We start from the raw sequence: 24376 nt of genomic DNA on the forward strand, positions 1-24376 counted from the left end.
TCTTTGTAAATTCATCTGGAGAGGGCTGGTTGCTTGAGGTCAGAGCTGGAATCATGGTGGAATCCCAGCACCTGCCCACTCCGGGGGAAACAGCAAGTATGTAGGAGTTGATGTTGACCAAACCATCCCTGTGCTGAAGGATCTTCAGACTCCTGGGGAGTTCCCATCTCTGGGTCACCCCACAGCTGTTGCAGGAGATGTGCGCTGTGGCAGTGGGGGTTGTAGATCACCGTCAGCACTCAACGTCTGTCAGCAGTGGCCTTGCTTTTGCAGGGGACGCCTAAATGTTCTCGCCAACGTGATCAGGAAAGAGCTGGAGCAGATCTTTTGCCAGTTCGACTCCAAGCTGGAGGCTGCTGATGAGGTGAGCTTCTCCCCTGCCTGCAGCAGGCTGCTGCTGCCTGTCCCTGAGCAGTCCCCAAGAGCTGTGGCTGGATTGTGCCACTGCTTCTGGTGTCACTCAGTGGCACTGGTGTTGCAAGGATTTCCGTGTTGCAAGGATTTCCATGTTGCAAGCACACCTGGGTGATGGGAGTCTTTGTAGAGGTGCCAGTGCTGGTCTGTCTTTGCCTGTCCTGGGGGTGATGTGTGCTGGTGACTCCAGCACAAGCTTGGCCGTTGGCAGCTCTCCGGGTCATGAGGCAGCCTTGGGGTTGATACTGAGAGGATGAGAAGGTGGCCAGGAGCAGAAGCTAATTTGTGTTCCTGGTCCCCATCTTGGGTTCTAAAGCAGCTCCAAAAGCAGCTCTGTCACTGCAATAAACTCATGCTCCAAAGCTTCAGCATCATAAGCTGGGATGATTTGGCTTTTGGGAAGCTGGGCTGGGCTGGCTTGATCCTGCCATGGTCTTCAGTGGGATTTCAAGGTGAGAAAGCAGCAGCCTGGGGCCTCGAGATGCCCTGATGGCGTACCTGGCCACATACTGGGAATGATGCCATGGATGGCTGTGCTGCTGCAGTGTGGTAGAGTTCAGGGAAGCTGTTATTCAGGGTCTTTGCCCAACCAACCACACTTGCTTCATCTCCCACACCTTCAGCTGCCTTTAGATGGGCTGGGTGCATGTCTGAAGTCGGTGTTGGTTTGGCACCTGTAACAGGCTTTCCTGGGTGCCAGTTCAGCTCCTGCAGTGAGTGCCTGCTGTGTTGTGGCAGTACCTCCAAAAATGCCCCCCTCTTCCAGCCTTGGGGTCAGCCCTTCTCTGTCTCCTTCCACAACCCAAAAGCTGCTTATGCTCCTGGGGGTGACTCTCTTCTCTCCACCAGGGCTCTGGTGACGTGAAGTACCACCTGGGAATGTACCACCGGCGGATTAACCGCGTCACTGACAGGAACATCACCCTTTCCTTGGTGGCAAATCCTTCTCATTTGGAAGCAGCTGATCCTGTTGTTCAAGGCAAGACTAAGGCAGAGCAGTTTTACTGTGGGGACACGGAGGGGAAGAAGGTGAGTGCTGCTCAACTGTGTGTAGTGAAGTGGCCTAGGATGGATGGATTTTGATGGAGACAGGCTGGTGGGAAAGTGAAGTAACTTGTCTGCTTTCTGTTTGGTGTGCCCCTTCCCCTGCTGTCACCCTGACTTTGCTCCCTCATCCTTCCCTTCTGGTTTTGGAGATAACTTTGGGAGGGGCTTGCCCACCCTAGGATCCTGTTGCTACTTTCATCATCTCTGAACTGACTCAGGTGGGCTGTGGGCTCAGCAAATGCACAACCCCTGACTGGAAGACAGGGGCATGAGGGGAACCCCAAGGCAATCCAAGCACCACACCTTGGAGGGCTAGGCAGCAGGGTCTCAGTGTGACTACAGATAACCATTCGTAGGACTGGGAAAGCTGGAGCTGGCAACAGGAGGCAGTTCTCCACACCCCTGGAGTGGGAAGGGGCTGTGGGGAGCTGTTTGCTGTGTGATTCATTGTAGACCTGTCTCCAACCCCAAGAAGTGGAAGAGTGAGATCCAAAGTGCGTCCCTCCCTCCTACACCCCAAGGACTGGATATAAATAAACCAATCCTGTCCTCGCCTGGCAGGCAGTGTCCTCAGCCAGCCCCTGGTGTGGTGACAAAATAACGTCAGTGGCTGTGAAGCTCCTGGGCTTGCTCCTGCTCATGGGGCTTCTGGGCTGAAAGTGTGAGAGAAGAGGGCTTTCTTCTCTTCCCCCAGTGAGAAAAAGGCTTTGTTTCGGGATGTATGTGTTTGGGAATGGGACTTGGTGACCATCTGGGGCATACAGGGTGTTGTTTTGCTGTCTGCTCAGAGTGCTCCAAGTGTGCTGCCTTTGCTGGGGAGGGGGTGGTGGCCACAGTCTCTGCCCAGTGGTGTGTCAGCCATGGCTGACTCCACTCCCATCCCCTGGGAAAGCATGAGCTGCTCCTTGTCCTTTCTGGGATGCTGAAAGCTCATGGGGAGGAGAGCTGGGCCCTTTCCTGGTGATGCCCTGCTTGCCATCCCTGATGACCACCATGGCTTCCCCTCTCCCAGGTGATGTCCATCCTCCTGCATGGAGATGCTGCATTTGCAGGGCAGGGCATCGTGTACGAGACATTTCACCTGAGTGACCTTCCCTCCTACACCACCCATGGCACTGTCCATGTTGTGGTCAACAACCAGGTGAGGAGCAAATACCCTGTGCTTGTGGGTCCCTGGCAAAACTGTCTCTGCAGGCTCTGGGGCAGGGAGTAGCTGGAGCCAGCAGCAGCTGTTCCCCTGCCAGTGTTCCTGGCAGGTGCCCTAACCTGGGGTCGGCAAGGGGTACTTCTCACCCAGCTGCTCAACAGCAGCAGCTTTTGAGCCCAATCTGGTGCAGAGGTGATACAACCTGATGCTCAGTGTGTGAGGTCTGACAGGGCTGATCCTATCTGCCACCACGGAAACCAGAGGCGGTTCACTGGGACCAGCCTGTCCCCACAGCTGCAGTGGGTTCCAGAATGTGCCACTGTGTCTAGATATGGGTGACAGGCAGGTTGTGCATCCATAGCCCAGCTGCAGCAGCAGAGCTGCCCTTGGAGCTGTGTGGACAGTTTCTTGGGACGGCAAGGTGCAGCTGCCTTGTGCTGAGCCAGCTGTGACATCATTGTCCAAAGAAGGAGCTGCGTAGCAAAGCTGTGTCCCAAATGCAACTGGTAACACTGTGCTTATCCTGTTTCCCCTCACTTGCTACAGATTGGCTTCACAACAGACCCGCGGATGGCCCGTTCCTCCCCATACCCAACTGATGTAGCCCGTGTGGTCAATGCGCCAATCTTCCATGTCAATGCAGACGACCCTGAGGCTGTTGTCTATGTGTGCAATGTGGCAGCAGAGTGGCGAAGCACCTTCCACAAGGATGTGGTGGTGGATTTGGTAAGGAATGTGGTACAAGTCTCTGAAGATGCACGCTGCCAGGGCTATGCTTGGGTCCCTCCTAGGCTGTTTGGGATCCTCCCTCATATGACCTAGGTAGCTCCCAAGTGCTTTTGCAGTGGTAGGTCACAGGCAACTGCATTCAAAGGCTCTTTCCTTTCCTGGCAGGTTTGTTACAGGCGCAACGGGCACAATGAGATGGATGAACCTATGTTCACGCAACCCCTGATGTACAAACAGATCCGGAAACAGAAGCCAGTGTTGCAGAAATACGCAGAGCTGCTGATTTCCCAGGGGGTGGTAAATCAGCCAGAGTATGAGGTACCATCTGTGGAGCCTGAAAGGAAAACTGCTGGTGGCATCTTCAGGCAAAACTACTTACGTGGTTCAGACCTGAGTGTGGACCATATGAAGCTTACATGGGCCTACAGGAACCGTGTGCTTTTGCTTGTAACCTAAAGGTGGCAGAGCTGTGCTGGGGTTGGGTGCATGCTGCAGACTTGGCAGCAGTGGAGTTTGGAGCCAAGGCTTGTCCTTGAACTGTGCCAGCTCTGAAAAGTGCAGGAACATCTAGTTCAAGAATCACTCTGTGATCAGTGTGGAATGGGCCATGCAGCTCTGGGCCACTGCAGCACAGGCAGGTCCCTGTGCTCAGGATTGCTGTGGCCACAGGTATCTCGGGTAGATCCTGTTCTGGTTCTGCTGCTTGGGTAGCTCACGATGCAGAGGCTTCACCAGCCCTGCTTGCCCTGGCACCACATTTCAGCATCAGTAGGGTTGAACACAAGATGTCAGCTCTGAGCGTAGCAGAGCTATGCCTTGGGGTACATGAGTCCCAGCTGTGGCTTTGCTCTCTGAGGCTGAACTGCACAGCTTTGGGACTTCCTGCTGTGGGAACCACCTCTGCTCTCCAGCACCCTTGCAAGCTTACACCAAGGTCCTTAGGCTCAACACCCTTGTTTGGAAATCCCCTGTTAATGTTTTTCTGCCTCTTGGTTCTGCCTTTCAGGAGGAAATTGCCAAGTACGATAAGATTTGTGAGGAGGCCCATGCCAGATCCAAGGATGAGAAGATCTTGCACATCAAGCACTGGCTGGACTCACCTTGGCCAGGTAAGGCACTAGCAGCGATTTGGAGGCCACAGCAAAGCATCCGGCCTCTCTAGAGCCATGGCAGAGATTTTCTAGTAAACCACCCCACAGGGGAAGTTAGTGGTGCTCTTCCTGTTCTGGTGTCCTCACCTTTTGCTTGAGGGTGAAAATGACCTGAGGTCTTCCCATGGATCTGGCACATCTCCTGCAGCATGGTGTTTCTCCTTCTCTGACAGGTTTCTTCACTTTGGATGGGCAGCCCCGGAGCATGACCTGCCCTTCTACTGGCCTCAATGAAGAGGACCTGACACACATTGGTCAAGTGGCCAGCTCAGTGCCTGTGGAGGATTTCACTATCCATGGAGGTAGGAGCTTGTGAAAGCTGTGTCAGACTGGGCATTTGTTCCAAAGAGATGTGAGATAGGGCTGGTATGTGGCCTGGAAGGAAGGGATGTATTGGATTGCTTCAATATGTGTGGGCAGCAGGTCAAGGGTGGGGATCCTCCCTGTGTGCCGTATTCTTGAGACCCTGCCTGGAGCACATGTCCAGCTTGGGGGGGCCCAGAACACACAAAACCTGGACCTGTTAGAGCAGGTCAAGAGGAGGCCTTGAAAATTATATCAGTGCTGGAGCCTCTGTGCAGGAACTCCGAGAGAGCTGAGTGTATCTAGCCTGGAGGAAAGAAGGATCCAGGAAGACCTTAGAGACCCTTTCAGTGCCTAAAGGAGCCTCCAAAGAGATGAAGAGGCACTTTGCATCAGGGCGCAGAGTGACAAGACAAGGGGGAATGGTTTCCCACTGCCAGAGGGCAGTGTTAGATGAGATATTGGGAAGGAATTCTTCCCTGTGAGGGTGGTGAGGCCCTGGCCAGGTTTCCCGGAGAAGTTGGGGCTGCCCTGGAAGCCTGTTCAAGGCCAGGTTGGACAGGGCTTGGAGCAACTTGGTCTACTGAAAAGTGTCTCTTCTAGTGCAAGAAACCCCTGTGGCAGGGGTTGGGCTGGATGATCTTTAAGGTTCCTTCTCACCCAGACTCTATGAGAACTTGTTCACGAGGGAGCTGTGGGTGAGGGAAGTGAACCAAGGAATAGCTCTTCTTTGGAGCTGATCCTTCTCTGCAGTCCTGATTCCTCATCCATGGTTCATTCCTCCAGAAGAGGTGAATCCATTCCTCTGCCCATGGCACTTGCAGTCTGTCAGTCTGTGGGCTGGTTGTGGAACAAACCTGGTGTCACTGGAGCTCTGTCCTATGCTGGCTATGAGCTGGCTCCTGTCTTGGCAGGTTTGAGCCGTATTCTGAAAACTCGTGGGGAGATGGTGAAGAATCGGACAGTCGACTGGGCCCTGGCAGAGTACATGGCATTTGGCTCCCTGCTCAAAGAGGGCATCCACATCCGCCTGAGTGGCCAGGATGTTGAGAGGGGGACATTTAGGTAAGGCCCTTATTTTGGAGGCTTTAAGGGCAATTTCAGCCCTTCTGGAAGGCATCCAAAGGCTGATGATGAAGTTACTCTTCTCCTTTTTCCAGCCATCGCCACCATGTCCTGCATGATCAGAATGTGGACAAGAGAATCTGTATCCCCATGAACCACCTCTGGCCCAACCAGGCTCCGTACACTGTCTGCAACAGCTCCCTGTCAGAGTACGGTGTCTTGGGTGAGTGAGTAGGTCTGTGCTCACTGCCCAGGGTGAGGCCACTCTGGAAGGGTAACCCAACCCTCTAACTGCTCTTCTATTCCTCAGGATTTGAGCTGGGCTTTGCCATGGCAAGTCCCAATGCCCTGGTGCTTTGGGAAGCCCAGTTTGGGGATTTCCACAACACTGCTCAATGCATCATCGACCAGTTCATCTGTCCTGGGCAGGCCAAGTGGGTCAGGCAGAACGGCATTGTACTGCTGCTTCCCCACGGCATGGAGGGCATGGTAAGGACTCCCCTGGCTCACCCTGGAGGCAGAACCCTGGACAGTTGTGGCACGGATGAAGCACTGCTCATGACATGGCAGTGCCTGACATCGGGTTCTCATGCTTGCCTTGGCCCACAATGACCATCCCCCTTCTTGGTCCCCATAGGGTCCTGAGCACTCCTCTGCCCGCCCAGAGCGATTCCTGCAGATGTGCAATGATGATCCCGATGTCTTCCCTGTAAGTAGTGGTGCTCAGCCTGGCCCTCCTGTGCCCTGGACTGGGCTGGGTGGAGGGCAGCAACACCCATGTGGGCTGCACAGTGGGAGGCAATGGCATGGGGTGGGGGCATGGGATGCCTTGGTCTCATGCTGCCCAGAGGGTTTGGGGAAAAGGCCTGAACCTGCTGCCCAGGCTGAACCTCCACAGAACCTGGAGCTGCAGCATAGTCCGAGGCAGATGTGGTCCTGAAAGTGGCATGAGAGGGGGTTGCTGGCCACCCCTATGGCCAGACCAAGGTGGAGGGCACAGGCCTGGAGCCTCTCACACGTGTCTGTGGGTCTCTCTGTGCTCCCCTCTGTGTGAGGAAAGGGAGGGAGGGAGGGCTGGGGACCACTCCTCTCCCTGCTGCTGGAGCTGCAAGGCCAAGAGGTACCTTGTGTTTCCTGAAATCCCCTCACCTGTGCTGGCCGAGGCAGAAGCTGGATGACTTTGATGTGCGTCAACTCTATGAATGTAACTGGATCGTTGTGAACTGCTCCACTCCAGCCAACTTCTTCCACGTCCTCCGGCGCCAGATCCTCCTGCCTTTCCGCAAACCAGTAAGTGCCAGCAGCTCCATGCCCAGCTTGCTGCCCAGGCAGGACGCTGTGTCCCTGCTGGACTGGGGTAGGACTGAGTCAGCTTCTTCCTGCACCTCAGACATGGGCAGTTGGCCTCTGCCTGGCCAAGGACCTCATGGTTCTCAGGACTGGCTTGGCGCTTGATGTGCAGCTGCTGGCCCTTGTGGGCTGCAGGGACTGTGATACTGTTCCCAAACTCCACGGGGAGGTCAGGGCTCTTGGAGCCAACAGACACTGCTACATAACCTAATTTAGCCACTTCTAGTCAGCTCCAGCCATGGGACAGAAAAGTCCCTGGTAGCCCCTCCACCTCTTCCCCAGGGGACATCCTGACTGGGATGGTTGGTGCTGAGGGGAATGGGTGCCCAATCTGGCAGAGCACTGCTGCTGAGTAAGAAGCAAATCTGCCTGGCAGCTGTGCCCTTGCTCCCGCAGGATGGGCAGGGGAGGGGCAGGCACATGTCTGCTGTAGCCACTGGCTTGCAGGGAGGTGTTTCTGGCAGGGCTGACCACCTTGCTCTGCCTCTTATCCCCCACTCCAGCTGATAATCTTCACTCCAAAGTCGCTGCTGCGTCACCCCGAAGCCCGCTCCAGTTTCGATGACATGCTGCCAGGTACAAGTAGCACAGAGCTGCCTGTGTTCCCCCCACGCCACTCCGCTGGGTGAAGGGAAGGAGCCTGTGGCCTTGGGTAAAGTCTGCCTGGCAGCAGCCTCCCCATGCTGGAGAGTGGCTAAGTGAGGCCAAGGTCTTCTCCTTGGCATAAGGGAGCCCCCCCCTCATTAGGGCTGAGCCTGGCACCCTTGGGAGGCTTGGCTCAGTGGTAGTTCCTCCATCAGCAGCCACTTGCTGCTGGGATTTGGCTGCCCCAAGTGGCACGGGAGTTAGTAGTGGGAGTTATGCCTGTACCTGGGTAAACTGACTCTGCCCGAGAGTCCTGACTCTGCCTCTCAGGGTCCTGGAAGGGGCTGGCATGGGATGTGGGTGCAGTGGCTGCTGCCACAGTGCTGTGAACTGCTGTAGCTCAGGGTGCCATTCTCTTCCTTGGCAGGCACCCACTTCCTCCGTGTCATCCCTGACAGTGGCCCTGCGGCCCAGAACCCCGAGCAGGTGAAGCGGGTGCTGTTCTGCACCGGCAAGGTGTACTATGACCTGACTCGCGAGCGCAAGGCCCGGCAGATGGAGGCCGATGTGGCGATCACCAGGGTGGAGCAGGTGAGCAGGGTCCTGCCACTGCCACGCCTGCAGGCCGGGGGTTCTGCAGCCCCTGAGACGCTGCTCCATTGTCCCCTGTGTGACACCATTCTGTGTCCCCCACAGCTCTCCCCATTCCCCTTTGACCTTCTCCAGCGGGAAGCCCAGAAATACCCAGCTGCTGAGCTGGTGTGGTGCCAGGAGGAGCACAAGAACCAGGGCTATTATGACTATGTCAAACCCCGGCTTCGCACCACCATCAACCGCGCAAAGCCTGTTTGGTAAGGATGCAGGGGCTGGCTGTGAGGCTGGGAGGGAATTGGTCGGTACAGACTCTTCTCATGGCCCACCTTCTCCCTGGCAGGTATGCAGGGCGGGAGCCAGCAGCTGCCCCTGCCACTGGCAATAAGAAAACCCACCTGACAGAGCTGCAGCGGCTCCTCGACACGGCCTTCAACCTCAATGCTTTCAAGGACCTGGCCTGAGCGCCAGCACGGCACAGCATGCTCCTCCATCTGTCTGTCCGTCTCTCTGTCCTTCGCTTGTCTCCCCCCCCTCAACTACAGATCTTGTCAACCCCACACTGGTGCCTGGAGTCCTTGTCTACCTTATGCCAGGGTGGCACTGGTGCAGCTGCCCTTGGGACCATGAGGGTCTGGGGGCTGCCTGCTGCCATAGTGGGTAAGACCTATGGCCCCCCAGACCCCTGGAACGACTGGTCCCTGGGGCTCTTCTCTGGTTGTGTCCCATACTCCCTAAAAGGGGCCGGTCCGTAGGGCTTCTATGGCAGTATCCAGTGCAATGAGTCAGGTTGTTTGCAGTTCCTCTCAGACTTGGACTTGCACCTGTGCAGCCACTGCCTCTTGGAGGGCATCTGCATGTCCTAAGGGCCTAGGCAGGTGTGAGACTGGTGTGCCCCTGTCTCAGTTTTGCCTGTTCTTGGGGAGCACGTTTTTCCCCCCTGCATCTGCACCATCCCCCAGTTCTGAGCCCTCACAGGGACAGGGCTGGGTGGCATTTCCTCTCATTGGAGGTCCTCAGTAGGGGTCCAGGGAGGTGATCTCCCGAATGGGGCTCATTGTTGGCATCTCCAGAGCCCACCTAGTCCTCCCATGGGAGATCCTTGGGGAGTGGGGGCGACGTGGGCAACTGCAGATGGGACTGGCTGTCTTGTGTCCCCAGAACCCACCGCGGCTTTTCGATGCGAAGAAGGTCTTCTAGGTGCAGGAGGCAGGTCGCGGGTATGCGTGCCTCATCCCCTCGCGTACCCGTGGCTGTGCTGTCACACACTGGGTCGCACATGGTGTCACGGCACGTTGTCCGTGCAGTGCGCGCGGGTTCGCGTCCCTGCGCGCAACCCGTTCACACGCGCACACACGTGCAAGGTGCCATATGCACGCGCGTGTCGCGGTCCCGGCGCCCGTCATGCTGCCACACGTGCACTGCGTTGCCCCTGGCGCCCCGCACGCATTCCTCTGCTCCCCTCATCCGCACTCCCTCCCCCAACCCCCCCGCAGCCCGGACCCTTCCTCGGCGCTCGGCTACCAGCGCCTGGCGGGGCGGGGGCGGGGTCTTGCATACTGATGAGAGCGCGGACCCATTGTGCGCGGCGACGGCGGCCCGGCCCCGCCCCCCGCGGAGCTGCGGCCGCGCGCGGCTGAAGATCCCGCGCAGCCTCCGCGCAGCCGCGCGCGCCCCGCGCCGCCAGGGCCATCTTGGGCCGCCGCCGCGGTGAGAGCGGGAGCGCCGGGCGGGGGGATGGGGGGGAAGACGGGCGGGGCTGGCGGTGCCCCCGCGGGCCTCCCCCGCCGTGCCGAGGGTGGCGGGGGCGGTTGCCATGGCAATGGGGGGGGCCGGCCCCGGGGCCCGTCCCTGTGGTGCCGCTGGGGAAGAAGCTGAGGGGGCTGTCACCGCTAGCGAGGGGCGCCGGGGGCCGGTGGCTCCGTGGTGGCGGCTCCCGGGAGCCGGGGCAGGCCCGCCGCAGGTGTTCCCCTCTCCGTGTCTTTCCTCGCGGCGACCCCGTCTCCGCTGCCCTCCCGCGGCGCCGGGAGGAACCGAAAGCTCCGGTGACCCCGCGGGCTCCCGCTGCCGGGCCCGGCTGGAAATACCCCGGGCAGTGGGGTGAAATGCCGGGCGGGGGGCCGCGTCCGTTCCTCGGGAAGTCCCCGTGGTTCCCCCCGCCCGCAGGCGCGGGGGAAGCACCCGGCGCCCGCCGCCCCGGGGAGGTCTGACGCCGCGGTGGCCGGCCCGGGGGGGGCGGCCCGGAGCGGGGGCGGCGCGTGCTGGCCGGCGCCCCGTGCCAGCCGCGGGCCGGACGCCGAGTCCCGGCCGCGGAGGCTGCGGGGTCGCAAGGCCTATGGGGCTGCCCCCCGCTCCGTCCCGGCCTCTCCGTGGGCGGCCGCCCCTCACCCGCCGCTCCACTGCTTCCCGCAGCCCCAGTGACAGACGGTGCCGCCGTCCCGCAGTGCCCGCCGCGGCCTCGGAAGACCCAGCCCACACCCGCTGATGAGCTCCATGAACCCCATGAAACCCTCGCTGCCGCCTGCGCCCCACGGGTGGGCGCCGGGGCAGCGTCCCTCCATCCACCCATGCATCCATTCCCCCATCCATCCCTCCATCCTTCCCTCCGTGCATCCATCCTCCTGTCTGTCCCTCCATCCCTTCCATGCTTCATCTCTCCATTTCCTCAATCCCTCCATCTCCCAGTCCCCTCTGTCCCTCCATCCCTCTGTCCTTCATCTTCATTAATTTGTTTTTCTTTCTAGTGATGGTTCATTTGCATACGAGGCTGTTCCTTGGCAACCAAGCACCAATCAGCCGCCGGGATCCCTCTCTGTGGTAACCACCGTCTGGGGTGTCAGCAGCCCCTCTCAGAGCCAGGTACCGGCAGCACCCCCGCCCCAGGGACTCCTTGCACCTGGATGCTAGTGTCCCTGCCTGATCCACTGCCTCTCACTGCACCCTCCAGGTTTTTGGCAGCCCCATGGGCCCTGGGGGGAGCAGCTCCAGCACCCCGCTGCTGCCTGGCATGGCAGGCACCGGCTCAGGTATGAGCTCACCGCCATTCCTACCACAGCAGCCCTTCGCTGAAGGGGCTCCAGGGAAGGGGTATGTGCAGCCAAGTGTCTATGGCCGCAATGCCTACCCCAGTGGGCCAGGCTTCCCTGCCAGGTAAGGCTAGCTCTGTGCTTCATGGCCTGGCATGTGCCCTGCTGCAGGGCCACTGCATTCCCCTTCCTGCTTCTCTGTTCTCCAGCTATAATGGTGGCCCGAGTGGCCCCGGAGGGGTGGGGCTCCCCTCTCACGCCAGCCGGGCCACTGCTGATTTCACCCAGGCAGCAGCTGCTGCTGCTGTGGCTGCGGCTGCTGCCACAGCCACGGCCACAGCCACAGCAACGGTGGCAGCACTGCAGGAGAAACAGAGCCAGGAGCTGAGCCAGTATGGCGCGGTAAGAGCCTGGCTGTGGCAGAACTGGGGAGTTGACAGACCCCCCTGCTTTGCTGTGACCCCTCTCTCTTCGTTGCTGCAGATGAGCACAGGGCAGTCTTTCAGCAGCCCGTTCCTGCCCCATGCCGGGCCCCGTGGCCCCAACAGCATGAGCTCGGCTGGCATGGCAGGTGTTGTGGCCCCCTCTGGTGTCTCCCCTGTGAGCATGAGCCCAGTGCGAGCGCCCGGTACTGGCCCCCTCTATGGTGGGCAGCGAGTGCCTCAGCACACCTACCCTGGCCTTCCCCAGAGCCAGCAGCTGCCCCGCCAGGGTCTCAAGCGGGCATATTCCAGTGAGGTGAGTGCTGTGTTGGTGAAGGCTATGGCATATGGTGACCCCCTTTCCCACTGGTGCTGACTCCCTGGCCCTACAGGGGTACCCAGCACAGCAGTACCTCCAGGGCGGGCAGTACGCTGCAGCTGGTGCCCAGTATGCCCCCAGCGCCCCCCAGTCCTCTGCTTCGTCCCCCTCATACCCTGGCCACAGGCTGCAGCAGAGCATGGGCCAGTACCTCTCCACTTCAGGCAGTGCTGGACCCTATTACAAGGTACCACAGGGGGAACGGTGGGCAAGGGGTGGAAGTCTGGGTGCCCGCCATCTCCTGGTTCCAGCCCCTGGAGACCCTCCTCCTCCCATAGCCAACTGACCAGTTCAACGGGCAGAGCGCCAGCTTCAGCACCTACAGCCAAGCCGCCATCAGTGGGGTGAGTCTGGCAGTGGGTGGGGTGGGGCCCGTGCTGGCCTGGCTGGACGCTGAGGGCGCATGCTGCCTCTACAGCCGGGCCGGTCGCTGCCGGGGTACCCCAGCTCGCCACTGGCCGGGAACCCCACACCGCCCATGACACCAGGCAGTGGCATCCCTGCCTATGCGTCTCCTGGTCAGGATGTCAAGTCGCCCTTCCTGGCAGACATGAAGCCCGGCGTTGCCCCCATGCACCCATCCCCTTCGGGTAGGTCTCTGGGGCAGATGAGGGGGGCACTTCACAGAGATCACTCCCACGCCTCAAGCAGCATGGTGTGGGCCTCACTTCTGGCGCCGCTGCGGCCTTTGCCACTTTAAATGGAGGGTGGGAGTGGCTTCAGAGAAGGGGGCATGACGACTGCCAGGGTTTGGGGGCTGATTGAGGCAGGGGTGTGCTGCCTGTGAGTAGTGGGAGGGGCTCTTGAAAGGGTGTGGCCTCAGGGGGCGGGACTTTATCAGGAGCGCTGGTTTGGTAGGGGGCTCCTGCTTTTAGGGTGGGGCCATCTGGATTGGGAGGGTTTTGGATAGGGTGTGGTTTCCTGGAGCGAGCGAGAGGAATATTCGGTGGCATGGGCTTCCTCCATAGGGGTGGGAGTGGGGTGGCCCCCGGGGGGGGGGAGGGGGCCACTTTGGGTGGGAGGAGCTTCCTGCATGGGGCTGTGTTTTCCGGTGTGGGCAGGGCCGCGTAGTGGAGGTTGGGCTTCCTGCGAAGTGGATCCATGTGCAGTGGCCGGGGCGTGGCCGGGGCGTGGCCAGGGCGTGGCCGGGGCTTGGGGCACGATGTCAGTTTCCCTGATGGCGGCGGCCCGCAGGGCCGGCTCCCGGCGAGGAGTTGAGACTGACCTTCCCGGTGCGGGACGGCGTGGTGTTGGAGCCCTTCCGCCTGCAGCACAACCTCGCTGTCAGCAACCACGTCTTCCAGCTCCGTGACTCTGTCTACAAGACCCTCATGATGAGGTGGGGGCCCTATGGCACCTTTTGTAGTGTTGCACAGTGCTGCTTGAGGGGCGCTGTATGGCACCGTGTGGTGTGGGGCTGTGCTGGGCAGCACAACTGGGCATTGCATGGTGCTGTGTGGCACGGGCGTGTGTCGCGTGGTATGGCTTGGCGTGGCGCTGTCCTGCATCATGGTGCAAAGTGTGGCTTGGTGCAGCTGTACTTGCCACAGTTCAGCGTGGTGTCATGGTGTTCGGCATGTTGTGGCACAGCATGGTGGTTTGGGGCATGGCCTGGCACAGTGCTGTGCTGTGGTACTATTGGGGTTTGTCACAGTGCCATATGACACAGTGTAACATGCAATGGCTTAGCACTGTATGGTTCGGAGGGGCTTGGAGCAGCATGCTGTGGTGACATGTGGTGCAGTGGCTCGTGTGCAGACACACCTCCTGTCTACACCCTGCCTGCCCCCAGGCCTGACCTGGAGCTGCAGTTCAAGTGCTACCACCACGAGGACCGGCAGATGAACACCAACTGGCCGGCCTCCGTGCAGGTGAGCGTCAACGCCACGCCGCTCAGCATTGAGCGTGGTGACAACAAGACCTCCCACAAGCCACTCTACCTGAAGCACGTCTGCCAGCCCGGTAGAAACACTATCCAGATCACTGTCACCGCCTGCTGCTGTGTGAGTCCCCAGGAGGGTACCAGGAGAGGGAGGGTGGTGGCTGGGGCCACAGCTCAGCCTCCCATCTCTCCACAGTCCCACCTGTTCGTCCTGCAGCTGGTGCATCGGCCCTCGGTGCGCTCGGTGCTGCAGGGGCTCATCAAGAAGCGCCTGCTCCCCGCTGAGCACTGCATCACCAAAAGTGAGCACCTGGGTCCTGGGGGTCAGGAGGATGCACCGTGGCAGGAAGGCCACAGCAGGATGGGGGTGATGGTGCAGTATTGCACAGGTACCACCATGGTGCCACCCCCATCCCAGTGTCCTGGTTCTGACCCTTGGTGGCCCTCAACCCCACCTTCCCAGTCAAGCGCAACTTCAGCAGTGGGACCATCCCGGGGACACCAGGGCCCAATGGTGAGGATGGCGTGGAGCAGACAGCCATCAAGGTGTCCCTCAAGTGTCCTATAACCTTCCGGAGGATCCAGCTTCCAGCCAGAGGTCATGACTGCCGGCACATACAGGTAGGGGTGGTGATGACAGGTATCCCCCCACCCAGTATCCTGCCCCCTCCATCTCAGCTGCTGCTCTCCCCTACAGTGCTTTGACCTGGAGTCATACCTGCAGCTCAACTGCGAGAGGGGGACATGGCGGTGTCCTGTTTGCAAGTGAGTTAGGGCCGCAGTGGGGCCATGCCCTGGTGTCCCTGCCTGCAGGGCGTGGGTGTGTGTTTCACTACCTGTGGTGGATGTATTTCCTGCTCTGGGAGAGGAGTAGTTCTTGCCTTAGGGGGAGGTTCCTGTCTGGTGAGGGTTGCCTTATCTCACCCTGCCCTCACTCTGCCTGCAGTAAGACGGCCCTGCTGGAGGGGCTTGAGGTTGATCAGTACATGCTGGGCATCCTGATATACATCCAGAAGTAAGTGTCTTCCGTTCGACTGTCCGTCCGTCCATGCCTAGTCCTGTGCCACCCCTGAAGGGCTGTGCAGACAGTGCCCCAACCCTCACCTCCCCTGCTCTTCTGCTGCCCCCAGTTCAGAGCATGAGGAGATCACCATCGACCCAACCTGCAGCTGGAAACCCGTCCCTATCAAACCTGATGTCCAAATCAAGGAGGAACCAGAAGGGCCAATGCTGAAGCGGTGCCGGACACTCAGTCCTGCACACATGGTGCTGCCCAACATCATGGAGATGATTGCGGCCCTGGGACCTGCCTCTGTGCCCTTCTCAGGATTGTCACAACCTCCAGCAGGGGCTGCCACCGACTACTGCACCCCGGGTACGGGGGGACCCATGTGGGACAGGAATGAACCCCATCCCTGTGTGTGTCCCCCCCAATTTGCCCCATTTCCTCTCACAGGTTCCAGCTTTCTGGGTCCTGGGGGCTTCCCAGACCCTTTTGCTGCCCCTGGCATCCCTGGCACCTCAACGCTGAATGACTTCACACCAGGCCCCCCCTCTATCTCCTACCAGTACAACATCCCAGGTGGCCTTCTGGCCCCTGAGAAGCCTCCTGTGCCCCCTCTGCCTGCACAGGTCAGCTGGACTATGGGTGTGGAGACACCACCCAAGTCCCGATGTCTCACTATGGGGGAGCTGGGGGGTCCCAGGGGAGGGAGGGTCTCATGGCTATGCTCTTTACCCCCCACTCCCCAGCTTCCCCCACCGGGACGAATGGAGCCGTCCCACCCTGCAGTGCAGGCGGGGCTGCACAACACTCCCTCGGGCAGCCAGCCGGCCTCCACACTGCACTCCCGGAGCGCAGTGGCACGGCAACCCCTGGGACCCCCAGCCCACACCACCGACCTCGTCTTCCCCCCCACACCCAGCATGGCTGCGGCAGGTGATGGCTCAGAGCCTACCCTCGATGTGAGTACTCAGGAGGGTGGACAAGGGTCCTGCTGCTGGCTCGGGACCCCAGCTTCTGCAGGGGAGTGGGCAGCAGCTGCGGGGAGCTGATCATCACACACTGTTGCCCCCAGCTCCTGCCCGAGCTGACGAATCCTGATGAGCTGCTCTCCTACCTGGGGCCCCCCGACCTCCCCAGCAGCAGCAACGATGACCTCCTCTCCCTCTTCGAGAATAACTAAGCCATCCTCGCCCCCCTCCTGGGGCTGGGGGGCAGCACTATGTGCCCCTGCCCGCTGCAGAGCTGGGACCCCCCACAGCGGGGGCTTTCTCAAAGGGCTGCGATGGGACAGAGGGGCTGAGCCCCCCAAGAAGCACAAGGCTGTACATAGTGGAGAAACACTATTGTTCCCTGATACTCCCCGTATTTAAAGGCAAGTGCATCACTGCGGGGCTGCCCATGCCCCCCTATCATTGTGCAAATGCTGCTGCCCCTTATACCCCACGGGTCTGGTGTGGAGTGCGGAGCTCAGCTCCCACTGCCCCCGCGCAGAGTTGCCCTGTATGTTCCCGATGGCTATTAAAGGATCCTTCTGCAGGGTCACGTGTCTCCCCCATCTTTTGTCATCCCGCTATGGGGCTGGGCCCGCGACCCCTCTCACGGAAGCAGGGGAGATTCTGGGTTGGCGGGGCGGGGGGGCGGAATTCAGCCCTCTTTCCGGGCAGAGGGGGGAGGGTGTGTGCCGAGTAGCGAGGGAATCCTGCCCTATCCCCGAGCAGCGGCGGCCCGGCCGGGCGGTGAACCGGACCTGTGGCATCAATCATTAACCGGGGCCGGCCGGGCAGTGCTGTAGTCCGACGGCGGAGGAGGGGAATCGGGTGTCTCCCCACGTCGGGCGGCAGGCTGCCAGGGCTAGGCCGCAGCTCCGGCAGCTCCAAGCCCCGCAAGCCCTGATGCCGCCGCATCCCCGCCGTTCCCCCGGAACCGCCCCGCACGGCGGCCCGTTGCCGCACCCGGCCTTTCCTATGCCGGTCCCGCTCTCGCCCCATCATGCCCCCCCACCCCATCCCGCCTCTCCTTGCTCTCCGCATGGCGCATGCGCGCCGCGCCCTGCCCAGCGCCGGACCGCGGCCCCCGCCCCGCCCGCGCTTTTTTCCCCTTCCCCCTCTTTCAAGCGTGGCTCCGCCGATTGGTTGTCTGCCCTGCCACTCCGCCACTCCGCCAGCGGCCGTTGGCCGGTGCTGCGGGGGAGGTGGGCTCTCCTCGACCCTATATAAAGGGCGGTGGGGCGCTGCGCTCCTTCTGCTGCGCCGCGCCCGCCGCACGGACGAGTGTCTGCTGCCCTGCTTGTGTCTCGCCATGGCCAACCCCGTCGTCTTCTTCGACATCGCCGCCAATGGCGAGCCCCTGGGTCGCGTCACCTTCGAGGTGGGGGCGGGAGGAGACTGGGGAGGGGCGGGGGGCGCCGTTGCCATTTCCTTGCCGGGCGCGCGGGGCCGGTGGGGGACCGGCAGGAGCTGCGCGTGCGCGGCGGGGGCGCGTTGGTGCGGCTGCGGGGCTGCGGCGACCCTGGCCCGGCGGGGCGAACAAAGGGCCCCGCAGCGTCGCGCTCAGTGAGCTCGAGGAGCGGCGGCGCGATGCCAGCTCAGGGCGCGCCATCGCCCACGGGAGTCCGTCCGCCCCTGATGCGGTACTGCTGGTCCCCCGTTACCGCTGGCCTCGCTACCACCGTGTTCCCGCCGCGCCTTCGCTCCACCCCGGAGCCGGAGGGGCGCGGCAGTTCCCCCCCCCCACTGCGGGTCGCGGCTGTGGCTGCTTCGCCGCCATTTTATCGCAGGGCCCCCGGAGCATCGGGATGAGCCGTGTCGAGCTCCCGGGCGATGCTGCCCGAGTCTGGGGATGCTGGCGGAGAGTGCCGACAACCCGATCGCCGCGGGATTGTCGCTGGCGAGCAAAGCATTTATCGCCCCGCCCGGGGCGCAAAGCATCCCTGGCATGGCCGGGCCTGCTCCGGGCGCCGCGGCTGCTGCAGATTCGGGGCCGCGCTCCCGCACGGGTGGCGAATCTAGCCCAAAATGATCCTAAAGCGTTGAGAGGCGGCGCGCGCGCCCCGCCCAGGAAGGCTTCAGGCACATTAATGTTTAATTCCAGCAGAACGAATGCTTCTCTGCCCCACTGGTGAGACGCGCGATGCCGCAGCTGTTAGTTCAGAGCTTGCAGATAACGGTGTGAAGCAGAGAGGGATCTAGAGCTGCTGGCACAGCCAAGAAGCTGCCACCCGGAGGGGGTCCCTGGGCTCTGAGCAGTGTCTGGGGATTCCCACAGTCTGGAGGTGGCCTCGGGGAGTGGGAGGCAGTGGCCAGTCACCAGCCCAGATTTGATGAATGTCTTTCCTGTCTTCACAGCTGTTTGCAGACAAAGTCCCGAAGACAGCAGGTTGGTAAAGCAACTTCGGCTCCACTGCAACTGCACCAAGCCCTAGTAGTTTCTTGAACTCACGACAAATAGAGCTGTTCATGGTGGGGTTTTATTTCCTTTGCAGAAAACTTCCGTGCTCTGAGCACTGGTGAGAAGGGATTCGGCTACAAGGGGTCCTGCTTCCACAGAATCATTCCTGGTTTTATGTGCCAGGTGCGTGGTGGTCCTGCTGCAGTGGGTAGGTGGGTGGGTGAGGCAATCTAACACTCAGGTGAGTTTGGGAGTAGGATGCTGGTAGATTTAGGGTGGGAGGTTGGTTCTGCCTTAAGCTTGCACCCAGTTCCAGAATGTTCTTCTGCACCCATGACCTGGAATGCTGCCTTTTCACAGGGTGGTGACTTCACACGCCACAATGGCACTGGAGGCAAATCCATCTATGGGGAGAAGTTCCCAGATGAGAACTTCATCCTGAAGCACACAGGCCCTGGTATCCTATCGATGGCCAATGCTGGCCCCAACACAAATGGCTCCCAGTTCTTCATTTGCACTGCCAAGACTGAGTGGTGAGTCATGGGCTGTGGGAGGAGAAGCTTGGGGATCTGCATCTGGGATATGTCCTCTGTTGAGGGACATGAGGGACCAGCTGTGACTGGTGCTTCTCTGGCAGGTTGGATGGCAAGCATGTTGTCTTCGGCCGTGTCAAGGAGGGAATGAATGTGGTGGAGGCCATGGAGCGCTGTGGCTCCAAAGATGGCAAAACGAGCAAGAAGATCACCATCACTGACTGCGGGCAGCTCTCGTAAACCTGTCTCACCAACTGACCGTTCCTTGTGCAGCCCGGGCACCACACACCCTGCTGCAGCTCGCCTGCTCCCACCCCAATCCTGATGTACTGCTGCGTTTCTACTGGGTCACGGTCCCACTGGGCCGCAGTTACCTTCGAGTCTAAATAAAACGAGTTAAAGTACATATAAACAGTCCCCTTCTGTCCCTCAGCTTGGGGAGGGCAGGGTTTGGCACTGGTGGGGGAGGAAAAAAAAAAGTGTAAAAGGGGGCAGGAGGACCCTGGCCAGTCAGGTGGTTACACCAGGCCCACAGTAGGATCCGGAGTGAAGAGATTAGGCTGATTGGGCACTGAGCTGTTGTATGGGGGTCCTCAGTGCTTCAGCTGGGGAAGGGTTCTGTTCCTTACTCTGTGCCCTGCATTTGTAAGTACGGGAGGAGCAGTGACAGCCACTTTGGGCTGCCCTGTGGGTCTGTTTCAACAGGTGACATTTGGCAGAGCTGTTGTGGGCTGTCCAGGGAAGATGAGGATCCCAGTGTTTCCAGTAAGAAAAGATTGCAGTCTGCAATCTTCCTGTTCAGGCAACCTAGTTTGAAGGTGGTTTGTGATGGGTATGCCAGTGGTCCCTGTTGGGGGTTGCTGGTCTGAGCTTGGAGGTGCCCAGCTCTTAAAATTCCAGGTTTCCCACAGTTCCAGTTGGCAATTGGTGTGCCCAGTTCAAGGCTGGGTGCCCAGCTCCAGGGTGATTCCAGGGTTTCCTGTGTAGAGGTGCCTGAATGGGACTAAACTCTAGGACCCTCTGGGTCCAGCAAAACAAGGTCTGGCCCCTTGCCCCCTTTCGCAGGGCACCTGCAGTACCTGAAGGGTGCTAAACTCCCATCTCTGCACCTGGAGCTGCACCACAGCCCACGTGTGGGCTTTGCCTTGGGTGAGACCTTGGTGTTGGTGAGGTGACCCCACAGTGCTGGCGGTGCAGCCCACAGGGTCTGAGGGGAAGATGAAGCTGGCAGCAGCTTCTGCCCTATCCCAACCTTGCCCCGGAGCTGCCAGGGTTGGGTCCCTCCAGACTGAAGAGTAGAGGAGGAGTGGGGGAGGGTCTTTTGGTGGCACTGAAACAAGGCAGGGGAAATTTTTCTGTGAGGCACCAAGGCCGTAGAGGGGAAGCTTTTCTGTGAGGCATCAGGCAGACCTGCCCTTTTCCCTGTAGGGTCCAGGATGCTGTCCTTCCATTGCCCTGTGCCCAGTGCCTCCCTCCAGCTCCTGCTTGAGCTCTGCAGTGCTCTGGGCCTTTGGCCTCCGTCGGGGCCCGGGCACCCCTTGAGGACTTTACACAGGCTGGCCTGGAGCACAGGGAAGGCTACCCACAGCTCCTGCTCTTCACTGGCATCTCCCTCACACTGGCAGCTCCCCCAGGGGGAGGACAGCCACCTGGTGCCCCACAACACTTCTCTACACCTGGGACAGACCTCTGGGACAGCCATGCCAGTGCTTCCTGGGAAGGGGCTTGTGAATGTTACGGAGCTTTGCCTCCTCAGCAGCAAGACCTCTGGCCCACAGCAGCGAGTCATGGCCATTGGATCCACATTCAGGCCCAGTTCTTCTGCTCTTGCATTTTCTTCATGAGACAAACAGCTCTCCTTTGGATGGAGACTGTAGTTGGCAGCTCAGAAAGGAAAGAATCTTGAGCAGCAGCATTAAATGCACAAAAACACGAGACTGGGAGAAAGTGCTGCAAAACATGCCCAGAAACTGAAGTTGTTTGGCCAAGGCCATAATATGGGCTTCAGCTTAAGCAGAGGTGAACACAGAGCAGTGCCTCCTCCTCAGCCTGCCTGGCCCACGATCTCATCCTTGTACCAGTGTGCCCAGGAACAGTATTTCATGCCCCACACACACTGCTGTCACTCCCACTATCCACATCCCCCACCTCACAAGAACTGGTGAGTTCCTGGGTTTGCTGCCTTTATAACCCAGACGACTGTGCTCCTGATCTGTGTTTATCATTCTGCCTTTATTCTGAAATCACTAATTGTGCCCTGATGCTGTCCAAGAGTGGGTTCTGTTTCTCTGGGAGCTGAAGGGCTCTGGGCTGGTCCTGCAGTGCACATCTGATTCAGCTGGGAAGCTGTGGGGATCGGGTGGAGGCAGATGTGTTTAGGTGCCTACCTAAGCTGGGGGGGGCCAGTTCCCTGGTGCTCTGTGGGAGATGGACTGGTTTTCCAGGCACAGGTTCGTGGCCCAGCTCTTAGAGGTGCTGGGGCTAGCAGCCCAGCTGTTTAGGCGCAAGGGATGGCTGCTCTCCCTCCCAGGACTCCACCAAACACCTACTGGGACCCTCCAAACCCCTCTGGACTGCCCCCCCCTCAATCCACCCTCAGAATCCCCACAAACACTCTCTGGAACCCTCCAACCCCCTCCAGACCCCCTAAATCCACCCTAGTGCATGCCAGAGTGACTGGGAACCCCACCCCCCGGGGACCCTCCAACCTCCATTAGATGCCCCCAAACATACCCTAGGATCCTCTCTGGACCCCCTGGGGTTCCTCACCACCCTCTGTATCTCCCAAATCCACCCTGAGAGGGACAAACATCTGCTAAGAAGGCTCTGGGACCACCCAAATCCACCCTGGGACCCCCTAAACACTTCCTGGAACCCCCTGGGAGCACCCCTACACAAAGCCCCCCCTCCCCCACTGTTCCAGCCCCACCATGTCCTTGCCTTCCCCCCACCACATGGTGCCCTTGTCCTCCCTCAGTGTCCTTGTGTGCCTCCTGATGTCCTTGTGTCCACCCATCCCCCAGAGGCCTCCCAGACTGGATGTCCCCTGTGCCCCTTCCCCTGTGGCGGCACTGTCTCCCTCTCCCATTAGGGTGTCCCTAGAGGGTTGTCTGCATGCCCCCAGGGTGTCATTGTGCTCCCTTTCCCCACAGTGAATGTCCCTAGGGGGGTGCTCTCCAAGTCTCCATGCCCAGGATATCCCCAAGACACCCTTGTCCCCCTACCTGGGGTGTCCACAAGTTGTCCCCATGCAGTGTGTCCCTGGGGTCTCCCCACAGTGTCCCCAGGGTAACAACCAGGGTGTTCCCATGTCCCCAGCATGTCCCCAAGGTCACCCCAGGGTGATGGCCCTAGAGCAGGATTGTCCCCATATCTTCCCATATCCTGATTCCCCCCTCCATGTCCCCTATGCCCCCCATATCATTTCCACTCCCGTGCCTTCCATGATCCCTGATGTCTCCATGTCCCCCATATCCCCCTCATGTCCCCATGGCCCCACATGTCCCACCATGTCACCACTTTCCTCATGTCCCACTCTGTCCCCCAACATTCCCCATGTCCCCCAGTTCCCCTATGTCCCACTTGCCCTTCCTCTGTCATAGGTGCAGGAACTCTGCTTGTGCTTCACCCAGGGGTGGTAACCCCTGGTAACCCTTTACCATAGGTATGGCCTGGCTGGTGCTGCAGGAGGTGAGGGCCAGGGGGGCCAAGGGTGGTCCAAAGGGGATCCTCCTATGGGAGTTGAGGGAGTGGGGCTGGGAGGGTTCTATGGGCACTTGGAGGGGAGCTGTGGGTGCTGGGGGGGGAGGGAGGGGTGTGTGTCCAGAGGGGCTCTGGCAGATCCTATGGGTTCTGGGGGTGTCTCTGGGGGATTAGGGAGGTCTAGGAGGATCTCTGTAGGTGCTAAGGGGATGTTGTTTGGTCTAAGGGAGGGCCCATGGGGGCTGAGAGGTTTGTGGAAGGGAGCCTTATGGGACCTGAGGTGGGAGTCTATGGCCTCCATGGATGGGGGGCTAGCAGGAAGTGCTATGGAGGGGCCCCTTCCCCCAGGAAGAGGTCTGTCAGGGTATGGGGGAGAAGTTCACTTGATATTGTGGCCCACTTCCCACTTCTGGGGGCACAGGACTGTGCCCTGAGAGTGTGTTTAAGGGTTTGCTGCCTCTGGGAGATGCTGTGAAGGAGTCAGGGGGTGCTGAGGGGCTTCAGAGTGCAGGTGATGGAGGACACATACCTGTGCTCACTGCCTGCTGTGCCATCTTGTTCCCCAAGGACCTGCAGCTGGCCCAGCACCTGCAGGGGCTCCAGAGGGGGAGCATATGATAGGGAACACTCCCAGGATCCCCACACCATGACCCAACCCCTGGTACCCTCCCACAGGGACCACCACCCTAGGGCCCCGCTCCTGACACCTTCACATCCCTAATCTTATTGGGCACCCTGAGGGATCCCCATGTTGAGACATCCCCCACCTGGGACCCCCTTCTGCAATACCCTTCCCGAGGACCCCCACCATGGGACCCTGCCTCTGGAGTCCCCAAAATTCCAGCAGTGACACATCCCACAGTGGGGGTGCCCTTCCTGACTTCAGCACCCCTCAGATTATTGTGGGTCCTCACCTATAATCGTCCCAGGACCCACTCACTGGAGGGATGTCATCCCCCAACAGGACACTGCTAGGACTCACACTCTGTTGAGGACCTCCCTCACTGCTGCTGGATCCCAATAAATATCAGTGATCAAATGCTGCTGCCAGAGTGAGGGAAACGGGGGCAGGGACCCATGGAGGAGGCTCTGGGTGCAGGGACTTAAGGGGGGGTGGGAGAACCCCCACGAGAGCTGGGATGATTGGGATGCGGGACATCTGGGGAGGGCAGGACTGAAGGGTGAGGCACCCCCAGGGTGGGTGATTCTGGGGAAATTTCAGTCAACGGCACCCACAGAGGGCTCAGGGGGGCCGCCAAGGGAGAGGAATGAATGGGTGCACCTGGGAAGTTGATGGAAAAAGTTTGGGGCTGCATCCCGTAACTGCAGACCAGGCCTAGAGAAGGCGGAGCTTATGATGTCCCCTTAATAAGGTGGTGTTTGACGGGCAGGGCCTAAGGGGCTACTTTTATAATGGTAGGGTCATTTTGAGGGGTTAGGGGTTTGCTTTATGGGAGGAATCAATGCATCAGGAGGCAGGGATTCTAGGGACAGGGTCTGTGGGTTCGTTCTATAGAGGATGGGGGGGGGGTGCCCCCGCAACAAACCACAGCTGCCGCTGAGGACCAAGGCTTAGTGAGAGATGGGGCTTTGAGTCCCCTAAAGAAGGGCCGAGCCTCAAGGGGCGGGATTTTAAGGGGCCCTCTATATGGGGCGG

At 60.0% G+C, this 24376-nt stretch overlaps 3 protein-coding genes across 12 annotated transcripts in view; all 3 read left to right on the forward strand.

Moving 5' to 3' along the window:
- Nucleotides 1–8944, forward strand: part of OGDH (oxoglutarate dehydrogenase) — a 32346-nt gene extending 23402 nt beyond the window's left edge. For 4 of the 5 annotated variants that reach the window (XM_066206373.1, XM_066206375.1, XM_066206372.1 and 1 more), the window contains 16 exons: nucleotides 274–364; nucleotides 1264–1443; nucleotides 2474–2602; nucleotides 3155–3334; nucleotides 3503–3655; nucleotides 4344–4446; nucleotides 4662–4790; nucleotides 5706–5856; nucleotides 5952–6079; nucleotides 6167–6345; nucleotides 6494–6565; nucleotides 7024–7146; nucleotides 7710–7782; nucleotides 8219–8382; nucleotides 8488–8642; nucleotides 8726–8944. In XM_066206373.1, the coding sequence (XP_066062470.1) occupies nucleotides 274–364; nucleotides 1264–1443; nucleotides 2474–2602; nucleotides 3155–3334; nucleotides 3503–3655; nucleotides 4344–4446; nucleotides 4662–4790; nucleotides 5706–5856; nucleotides 5952–6079; nucleotides 6167–6345; nucleotides 6494–6565; nucleotides 7024–7146; nucleotides 7710–7782; nucleotides 8219–8382; nucleotides 8488–8642; nucleotides 8726–8846 (2131 nt within the window). In that variant the 3' untranslated portion in view covers nucleotides 8847–8944. Of the gene's footprint in view, nucleotides 1–273; nucleotides 365–1263; nucleotides 1444–2473; nucleotides 2603–3154; nucleotides 3335–3502; nucleotides 3656–4343; nucleotides 4447–4661; nucleotides 4791–5705; nucleotides 5857–5951; nucleotides 6080–6166; nucleotides 6346–6493; nucleotides 6566–7023; nucleotides 7147–7709; nucleotides 7783–8218; nucleotides 8383–8487; nucleotides 8643–8725 lie in introns of those variants that run through there. The other variant, XM_066206376.1, reaches the window with a different exon arrangement.
- A 1081-nt stretch (nucleotides 8945–10025) lies between these two features.
- ZMIZ2 (zinc finger MIZ-type containing 2) lies at nucleotides 10026–16650 on the forward strand. Of its 6 annotated transcripts, none has more exons than XM_066206378.1 (19): nucleotides 10026–10092; nucleotides 10795–10916; nucleotides 11127–11241; nucleotides 11330–11532; nucleotides 11618–11810; nucleotides 11892–12146; nucleotides 12223–12396; nucleotides 12488–12553; nucleotides 12628–12799; nucleotides 13404–13548; nucleotides 14002–14212; nucleotides 14288–14393; nucleotides 14555–14712; nucleotides 14789–14856; nucleotides 15038–15106; nucleotides 15222–15466; nucleotides 15548–15723; nucleotides 15844–16056; nucleotides 16170–16650. In XM_066206378.1, the coding sequence occupies exons 2-19, from the start codon at nucleotides 10867–10869 to the stop codon at nucleotides 16275–16277; spliced, it is 2727 nt and encodes a 908-aa protein (XP_066062475.1). In that variant the 5' UTR covers nucleotides 10026–10092; nucleotides 10795–10866; the 3' UTR covers nucleotides 16278–16650. The 6 variants fall into 6 exon arrangements, with proteins under 6 accessions (XP_066062475.1, XP_066062479.1, XP_066062477.1 ...); XM_066206381.1 differs by lacking the exon at nucleotides 10026–10092 and having other exon boundaries at nucleotides 10698–10916; nucleotides 11892–12008; nucleotides 12099–12146; XM_066206382.1 differs by lacking the exon at nucleotides 10026–10092 and having other exon boundaries at nucleotides 10684–10916; nucleotides 15638–15723.
- Nucleotides 16651–17351: 701 nt separating this feature from the next.
- PPIA (peptidylprolyl isomerase A) lies at nucleotides 17352–19429 on the forward strand. The gene is made up of 5 exons (XM_066206290.1): nucleotides 17352–17464; nucleotides 18442–18472; nucleotides 18579–18667; nucleotides 18845–19017; nucleotides 19122–19429. Exons 1-5 carry the CDS (start codon nucleotides 17396–17398, stop codon nucleotides 19255–19257), a joined length of 498 nt encoding a protein of 165 aa, XP_066062387.1. The 5' UTR covers nucleotides 17352–17395; the 3' UTR covers nucleotides 19258–19429.
- Nucleotides 19430–24376: the final 4947 nt, after the last annotated feature.

This window comes from Chamaea fasciata, unplaced genomic scaffold (assembly GCF_029207755.1).
Source record: "Chamaea fasciata isolate MVZ Bird 193981 ecotype frontalis unplaced genomic scaffold, bChaFas1.0.hap1 SCAF_30, whole genome shotgun sequence".
NCBI lineage: Eukaryota > Metazoa > Chordata > Aves > Passeriformes > Sylviidae > Chamaea > Chamaea fasciata.